At 31.7% G+C, this 9,857-nt stretch overlaps 1 protein-coding gene across 2 annotated transcripts in view; it reads left to right on the top strand.

Moving 5' to 3' along the window:
• LOC106469859 (syntaxin-7-like) overlaps positions 1 to 5,835 on the top strand; it is a 33,693-nt gene extending 27,858 nt beyond the window's left edge. For both annotated transcript variants that reach the window (XM_022398429.1, XM_013930372.2), the window contains exon 11: positions 2,169 to 5,835. In XM_022398429.1, coding sequence (XP_022254137.1) covers positions 2,169 to 2,258 — 90 coding nt within the window. In that variant the 3' untranslated portion in view covers positions 2,259 to 5,835. The remainder of the gene's footprint in view (positions 1 to 2,168) is intronic.
• Positions 5,836 to 9,857: the final 4,022 nt, after the last annotated feature.

The following is a 9,857-nucleotide window of genomic DNA, read 5'->3' as shown; positions in this document are numbered from 1 at the left end:
GCGTGAAATTCAAAACAAACAGGCAAACTAAATGCATCATTATGTAGGGTAGTTTTTAAGTTTATTTTACTACTTAGCAAATAGCAGCAGTTGTATAACCATTGGCAACCAATCATTTGAATGTACCTTGTGATTTATATGGAGCTTCATAATCTTCTACAGGCATACGTATAGAGCTGTGCGCAGGCCATGGATTGAATTTTATGTTTATATGGCAGACATAACACATGTACCATAGCTATTATTAATTTATTTTTGGGGTGTTATGTATAATATGTGTATGTATAGGGTTCCTGCACTTTCAGACTGTGACTACTTGGCTACTTTTCATCACTCCATGATCTATTTCGGCCATGTTACACAAACATCTAGGCTATCTCCCACAGCAGATATCTTTAACCCATAGCACCTAGCTCAGTTTCGAGCATCAGATCACCAATCACGGTGATGGCCGATGGTGTCAAATTATAGCCAACATTGCGTGATTGCAAATATTATAGATACCGCAGACAGAGTAGTCATCCTTGAAGCTAACTATTAGGAGTGTCAAGAATCATGCAAGAAGGAAATTCTAGAAAAAAGTGAAGCAGAAATTTTGTAGTTATATATTTTATTTAGAAAATATTTAGTTTCAGATGAACATTGGAAATAGATAGGAGAAGGTATATTAATATGATCAATTCATAATTGTTAAGTAACACGTTTTCGACGTTGTAGAGTGTGCAAAATGCCATTCTTAAGAGGAAATCTGGCCAGCTGCAGCAAAACCGTGACTGGTCTTACCATGGCTGGCGAAGAGGAGGAAGGGGGCAAATATAACAACTATAAGAAATATTAAAAATGCTTATTTGTATACATATAATATTATATTATCACAGCTTAACCTTATATTGGAGTCTTCCGTCAACCAACCACATTACACGTTAACTTTTGGACAAAAATAGTGAATGTTATATGGCTAATACATTTTTTTCTTAAATTTCAAGTCACTCCAGTGTGTTAAATTGTTCATCAACCATAAGATAGTGTAATAGTGAATGTTATATGGCTAAGACTTTTTTTTATTTTAACTCACTCCAGTGTGTTAAATTGTTCATCAACCATAAGATAGTGTACTGGGATGTTGTATGGCTAAGACTTTTTTTTTTATTTTAACTCACTCCAGTGTGTTAAATTGTTCATCAACCATAAGATAGTGTAATAGTGAATGTTATATGGCTAGGTCATTTTTTTGTTGTTAAATTTCAACTCATTCCAGTGTGTTAAATTGTTCATCAACCATAAGATAATGTAATAGTGGATGTTGTATGGCTAGGCCATTTTAGTTGGTTTCAACTCTCTCCATCTGTTAAACCATGTTGGAATCTTCTCTCAACCAACCACAGTTGATATAATATTTCATTGAAATCTTCCCTCAACCAACTACAGTTGACTTATTACATTGAAGTATTCCCTCAACCAACTACAGTTGATATAATATTTCATTGAAATCTTCCCTCAACCAACTACAGTTGATATAATATTTCATTGAAATCTTCCCTCAACCAACTACAGTTAACTTATTACATTGGAGTCTTCCCTCAATCAACCATAGTTGACTTATTACATTGGGGTCTTCCCTCAATCAACCAACTACAGTTGACTTATTACATTGGAGTCTTCCCTCAATCAACCAACTACAGTTGACTTATTACATTGGAGTCTTCCCTCAATCAACCAACTACAGTTGACTTATTACATTGGAGTCTTCCCTCAATCAACCAACTTACAGTTGACTTATTACATTGGAGTCTTCTCTCAATCAACCACAGTTGACTTATTACATTGGAGTCTTCTCTTAATCAACCACAGTTGACTTATTACATTGGAATATTCACTTAACCAACCACAATTGACTTCTTATTACATCTGAATCTTCTCTTGACCAGTTGCAGTTTTATGGGAAGTCTGACCCTTAAAGAATGTCCTTAATCCCACATTCCCTTAAAAAACAAAAGACTAATCACTAAATCCAGTCCAAATTTTTATCTCCCACAAAATCTGTAAAGAATAACAGTCTATCAGTGGCTAGTTGAGTTAAAGACTAGGCTTAAGATAGTTTATTGATGATAGATGTTGTAAGCTGGGTATGAACATATTTTGATTTAATTTGTCATAATTTCTTTTAGGTTGCAGCTCGTCGTAAAGCTTGCTATCTTGTCATCATTTTGGTCCTGGTAGCTGTCATAGTGGGATTAATTATATATCTCAGTAGGTAATAAGAGTGTCTACACAGTGAAGAACTGAACTTTGAACCTCAGCTATGTTGTAGAAATATATGATATAACTATTTGAATTATCTGTTGTTTTTTTCCGGTAAGATATAATTAAAGTGTGCCCTAAGTAATTTTAATGTATCTAACCTGTGCCCCAAATTAACAGTGTCTATGAAGATTAATGTTATACGTGTTCAATTTATTATATGCTTCATTTTTATTTATTTTTGAAGATAGGTAATTACAATTAAATAAATAGTTTTAGTAATTAAGTTGCCTTAATGTTGCTGAAGAAATACAGGTCAAGTAAGATAACAAAACAAAAACATAAAGAACTTAATTAGCAGTTTCTAAAGGTTAAGCATATTTCACAGAAATAAATGATAATAATAATAATAAAAATACTTGTTAATAATTTAAAACCAGAATCTATTTAATTTTTGTCTCAGCAATTGTTATTGAAAACAAAATTTTAACTAAGAAAAATCAAATTAGCAAAATCCTGCTTTTTGTAACATAAGAGAAAAGCTGCTTTTAAATGTTGTAAATTTTTTTTTAATATTCTTAGAAATACGTTTTATTTTTGTGTCTTTTATCTTCTAGTTTATCTATTACTGTGAAAATTATCACGATAGTTTAGAAAATAATCCACCACATAATTGTGAACAAAAAATAAAATGTAATTTAGTGTTTTAACTTGGCATCATTATCAACGTGGGATTTAAATGAAAATTATCTGATGATGCCAGGTTAATCCGATGAAACATGAAATAAGAAAAATTGATTTCATCCGTAAGTCCATAAACGAACTGTTGGAAATTACTTACACTAGAGCTCTTTTCTAATTCAAGATGTAATATTGTTTGGTGTGATATGGATTAGAAAACAGCTTGTTTTAAGATAATAAAAAAATGAGAATTTGAAGCAGAATGTGGTAAATAAAAATTTGATTTTTGTTTTCCACTGATTTTCATTGTTTTAGTACTATATGGAGTTTTGTATTTTAACGATGTTTTTTTTTTGTGCATCTAATGTTATATTTGTTTACAAAATACCTTATAGTAAATCTCATTTTTCTGCATGCATTTAATATCCCAAACATGGAATTTCAGGGAGATTAAACTCGGTGAATTGTATTTGAAAAATGTATTTTTATTTATTTGCAAATAAGAAAAAAAAGTACATTTTTATTAAAGTAATTGTATTTTGTTTTGTTAAGATGTATTTATCATAGTAACTTCTGGGGCCATTTTACAGAAGAGAAATGAATGTAAAGGAACAGTCAAAATAATGTTTGTCAAATATGCTGTAGGTTTGTTTGCTTATCAGATGATAGTTACAGTAAACACTGAACAGGTATTTCAGATGTATTATGTGTGAAAATTCTGTAATGGTTGTTTATATTAGTGTGTTAAAGGGGCATTTATATATACAGATAAGTTTAATAAGTTATGTTTGTTTAGGCTAAAGTAGAAGATTGTATTTAACTGGAAAATGGGCAATAACTTTTGTTGTTGTTGTTTTGAAGTTCTTTGGGCAAAGTCCAGTTATAAACACAAAGGAACATATTTCACACATTCTCTAATTTTTCACTGTCTGTTCTTTTCTCAGGTTTATTGGGCAAAACCAAGTTAAGACTTAGCCATACAGATAAAGATTGATCATACATTCCTTTGAATTTAGTTTTTGGCAAAGTTTAAGGGTGGGTAGAGTTTTTTTCTGTAAGTAGTTCTTGTTCACTATAGCCGTGTTAAAAGATTTGGATATGTTATGTTCAAATCTCATTAGCTATGCACGTGACAGTAGATGTGTGATATGTTTCTAGGACTTTCTTCCCATATACCAACTCCCAGAATTCGGACAACTAAATAATACATTCTGGATATTTTGTTCTTGAATGTGAACAAGCTTTTTAAATCTTAGACGATTTCAAAACACTGTTTAGTGAGACTTGAGAATAAAGATGTCATTTAGTCACCTGGCCTTTAAACTTATCAGGTATATGTTATAGTTATATAGCAAGGATTTACAGCTAGAACTAAATCTTAGAACAGACTAAGAATGTAATTTTATTTTCGATGAAATAAATAGTATTAGCATTTTCACTAAGTATTCTCCTGGTATTTGATTGTTTATAAACCCTTGATATAAGAATGTAAATTAAATCTTAGAATAATCAGGAACAAAGCTTGAAATTATTTAGGTAGGATTAGAGGGAATTAATCTACAAGACATTTTTTTTCATTTTTGATTAGTTATATTTTTGTGTGCCAGAAATACCAAGCATGGGGCGCACGTATTCAATTTTATTACTCATCGGGATCTCTACCAGCCTAACCTCAGATTGAAATTCTTTTAGGCAGGATTAGAGTAAATTTATCGATGAGACCTTGGTCAAATACATCAATCAAAAGAGTTTGACCTCCTAAGTCCATAACTGTAATTAGTTCTCTAATCGATCAAGAGATAGTGCTATGAGCTGCTACGCGGCAGCTAAAAATGAGAATATAAGCCAATGAATTTTGTGGTAAAATATGAAATGAAAACCAAAATTCAAGGAAAGAAAACTTGCAGTAATTCACAAGTGAAAATAGTGTTTTTATCACTTGGTTAGGATCTAGACTGTTATTAGATTATTCAACAATTACCTTAGTTTAACATTCTGTGTAAGTTCCTCTCTTATCATTGAATTGGTTGATTTGTAAGGATGGAGTCAAATCTTTCTGTGACTGTTTTTTCTTCTGATTTGTTTGTTTAGGAAGCACTGAGTCTTGAAGGTTATCATTAGAGATTTATGAGTGAAGAACTTAGGGTTAAAATTTGAGTCAAGGTCCTTTTTCTTAATTTGTAAGTCCATTTCACACGGGATTTTGTGTGATGGAAGTGTGATTAATTTGTTATAAGTTAGTTAAAGAACTGCAATGCTTGTTCAGGAGAATCACAAATAAGAAAACAATGATCTACATATTTGTAGTAGTATAAAGACATTGTGTTTCATTATGTGATACAGAGATTTTTAGAGAGAGAAAGAACAAGGAAATTCCCAGACCCTCTGTTTGTTCATAAAAGTCACTGTTTAAAATATTATAAGATTCTTTAGTCACAACATAAAATAGTTTTTCAGATTTTTGTGTTAAATCTTTAACAAATTGAGAAGAGAAACAAGATTTCAAGAGGAGTATAGTGTATCAACATGAAAGATGGTCATAAAGACATTATATCTGAAACTGACAAAATGAAAACTCTTGCGAACAGTGTATTCCAATGACTTGGGAAAATTACCAAGATTGCATGTTTGAGACGATAGTTTTTAGGAGATTTCAAAATTACATTAATTTTATAAAGGTAAGTCTGCTTGTTCATAAGAATGTGTCTCTTGTAAGGCTTTGTGACAATGATATCTGGCGATTTTTGTAAGTCGAAAAGTGATTTAAGCTCTTACTTGGTAGTGTTATGAGGTTGTGGTTGGTTGTTGTATTATGTGAAGTAATCTATAGCATTAACAGTTGTTCAGGTTTACTAGAATTATTGATATCTGCTGAATTTTGCCATTTTCTTTGAATAAAAGTTATACAAAAGATTTGAAGAGTTTATCTTAAAGTTTATATTAAGTCATGAATCAACCCTTAAACACAAAATATATAAAACTTCTCTTGTTGATTTTATTCAGTGTTTCTACATCTGTTTTTATCTTTTTGATTTAACTTGTATATTAATTTATTCTTTGCTTCGGTTTCTTTTGTCTTGTATTTCCTTTTCTTTATACATCTGTTGACTTGTTTTTTTTTCTTCTTCTTTGGACACAATGTTCTCTCTCAAATTTCTTTATTTTGGTTTGCATTTGTAGTTTTCTGTTCTGTTTATGTATTTATTTGATCCTTTCTTAGCCTGTTATTTTAATGAGTATACTTGTTCCTATGTTTTATCTTAAACTTGTATTCTCCTATGCTTTCAACCTTTTCCATAAAATTCCTGAGCACTTGTACACACTTTGAACAATGAGTGAACAATTAATATATCCAAAATAATTCACATGAGTGAAAGTAATCTATGTCATAGCCTTAACCCTTTCACCACATAATTAGATCTCACGATCAGTCCTCAATCAATGTAAGTTAGTAGTATATTTCACTGTATTATGTATGATATACAAGACACATTACATATCTTGATGTTATGGCATCAATAACTTAACTAAATTATGGTAAAAACACAAGAGAAAATATTATGGTCAGCTGATATGTGTGCTTATGTTGCCAGTTGTCAGCACACCTGTCGTCTGGCAGTTGTTTCAAGCTCATGGAGAAAAGTCAATCTCCGCTGTCAATGACAATTTATCTTCCGTCGATTGTAGTTGCTTTCCAATGTGAAAGGGTTAATATGCAAGTTTATATTACTAGTATATAACAAAATGTTTGAAAACAATCATAAGTGCATACAGAACCAAAGAGACCAACACTCACAAACAAATGCAATATGCATCCACCTCATCCATTATACTTGATAAGATCTTTAGAATACAATAGATTTCCAGAGATTTTTATAACTTTCACTAATGTGAAACAGGACAAAATGCATAAATCTTCTGCAGGGATTATTGTAAGTTCATTTGGATTTTTTTAAATAGAACAATAATAGGCCAAAATCCCTGCTTCTGCCAGTATCAGACTCACTGGATTGAAACCTGTCACCAAATATGCTTACACTTTCAGCCATGAAGGTGTTATAACATGATGATCAATCCCACTATTTGTTGGTGAAGACTAGCTCAAGAGTTGGCAGTGGGTGGTGTTGACTAGCTGCCATCCCCCTCGTTTATCACTTCTACATTAGGGACAGATAGCCCTAGAGTAGCTTTGTGGAAAATTCAACAAAAAATCTGTGCTCTTGCGAGAAAGGCATAAATCCCGAATCTATCTGGTTTAATATGTGAGGACTATCACAAGATATCATTGAGCAAAATTTCATCTAAATTGGTTAAAATATATACGAATGTCTAACAAAAATTGTTATTCGGAAAAATGTTTTGACTTTGACCAGCGTAAAATTGCAAGAAAGAAAAAAGGGGCAGTGTAATTAGGGTTATTCCAAATATAAAGAAACAGCAGGCAGAAAAACAACTAATTTTTAAATTTGGATTTTACAAAAAAAATTAAATGAAATTTATAGATCTGTCTGCTTTATTCTGTGAGGGTTGTTGCAAGGCATATTTGTGTGAAGTGTTATCCAGATTTGATCCAATGCTAGGGAATGGATGGTGATACTGTTCCTCATGTTAACGGAAAGAAAAACTGAAATGCTGCCTGTCGAAAGCCTAATTGTGAGGACATGCATCTGTTTTGGGATTTCCTCTTTTAACCTTTTTTTTTGCGACATCAGTGGTGAATTAGTCAAATTATAGAGAAATATAAGCCAAAATATGTGTTTGTAATGTTTTTCCTACGACCTCGGGAAATCGAAACATGGTGCTTAATTTAAAAAAAACAAAAACAAATAGTGTCTGGGTTTATTAGATCAATATAAAAACCTTTCAAGTTTCAAGGCCATTGGATCAGAAATAGAAAAGTGGCACACAATTATAAGTGTTGATAAGAAAGGGAAAATTCAGTACGTTTTCTTTCGTATGGAGGAACCAAAAATACCGGTTTATTTGTGCCGTTCATGAGTTTACACATACATTAGTACTTCGTGCTTAGATATGAGTACTCACGACAGCTTTAAAATCCTGACAATCTGTTAACCACAAAAGATGAAATTTTGTTCTGTCTCATCATTAAATGAAGATGGCGCTGTACACACAAGATATATTTTACTGGCTTAACAATTATTGATAAGAACAACTGAAAGTAATCTGTAATATAATATGCCAACGTCATAATATTTGCTATATCTAGTCCTGATGAGGCTTTTTACCCAACACTAGGGCGTGAATATGATAGTGCTTGACCAGAAAGATTATCAGTTTATACTAGAAGAACGAGTCGAAATTTATTCAATTTCTTATCTGACCACACAAAATCGAATATTTGGCCATTAAGGTATGTTCTTCTGGAAACGTTAATATTGTGAGTATTCATCCCGCCTTCAAAGATTTTATTTAGACGATCCTGTTTACTCATTTGTTAACAGGAGAAAGACTTTACCCCCCCCCCCTTTCAAAAGTTTGAGCCCCCTTTTTTAGTGACTTGGCGGTAAGTCGGAGAGTTCGCACTACTAAAAACGGGTTTCTATACTCGTGTTGGGCGTAGCACTGATAGCCCACTTTGTAGCTTTGTACCTAACATCAAAGGGACAAAATCAAAGGTTTAAATTAGTAACTAACTTTTCACAATTTTTAACAGAATTCACCATTGTTGTTTAATTTGTAAACTAAATTACACAATAAATCTGTTCGAAACTCAAGTAAAAAAACTTGATCAAAATATTATTGCAAATGTATTTTCTTTAAAATATAAAAAAGAGAAAATTGTATTAGCATGAAACAACCTTAACAATATTATAGAAATTTGCTTTTAAAAAATTATTTTGATGCTACATAATTCTAATTAACAATTTTCAAAACTTACACCCTCAGAAACAAATTTTTAATAAAACGACTGGCTCATCTAAGTGTAATCCCGACGGTCATACACCCGTTTTCCCAAATTATATTATTGTATATGTAATATTTTTCATAGCTTTCCCATTGACAGGACTTTAGTAATAAAATTACCTTTATGGAAGAAAATATGCGTATACTTTCTTGTGCTAGATTGATTTATTGACTAAGATGAAAATTGGAGTCACGGGTAAAAAAACAAACATGTTCATATAAAAAAAATTTTCCTTAGGGCGTCAGGATAGTTCCTCAGCATAACAGCACTCGATGGTAATCTAATAAACTTAATTAATTAACTTGGTGCGTATAGAGGGCTCTAGGTACATCAGACTTACTCAGAACGACTAGTGTTTCCACGTGACTGGTCATTTCTATTCAAACTTAAGGGAGTTATTACTTTGAGATTAATAAAGTTCAGAGACAGCTTGAATGAATAAAACCTCATTGCAAGTTTAACACAGTAATAAATGTGCAGTGTTTCGACAAGGTTTTGTCATCGTCAGGCCTGAAAAACAACACCTGATAATGAAAAAGCCTTATTGAAACATATATTTGTTACTGCGTTAAACTTACAATGAAGTTTTCTTCGTTACTCATTAAAGACTTCTGATACTTAACGAAGGTTGTAATAAATGTATACTTATATCCTAACTAACTAAATTCTTACTTAAGAGAAGGTTTAGATGAAATAGAGTTTACTTGAATGGTGTTGTCGATGCATCTTTCTAGCAAATTTTGAACGACGATTCGAGCTGATGAAGATAATCATAATCATAAATGCCACATCACATCCAAAGTAAAATCTAGCAATATGATTATTTTACTTCTCGAAGAAGTATTTTTGAAAATAATTTGTTTGGTGTGGGGATTTTAATGATTCAGCAGACGTATCCTTTCATATAAATTTACAATTATTCGGATGATTTCTACATAATTACTCTTTTGGTAGTTGTGAATATCAACCAAAGAAATGGGCTGTTTTCCAATAAGTTGTTCCATACGTT

Source organism: Limulus polyphemus, unplaced genomic scaffold (genome assembly GCF_000517525.1).
Source record: "Limulus polyphemus unplaced genomic scaffold, Limulus_polyphemus-2.1.2 Scaffold3689, whole genome shotgun sequence".
NCBI lineage: Eukaryota > Metazoa > Arthropoda > Merostomata > Xiphosura > Limulidae > Limulus > Limulus polyphemus.
Note: the sequence above shows the minus strand (reverse complement) of the source record. Positions and strands in the feature narration are given on the sequence as shown.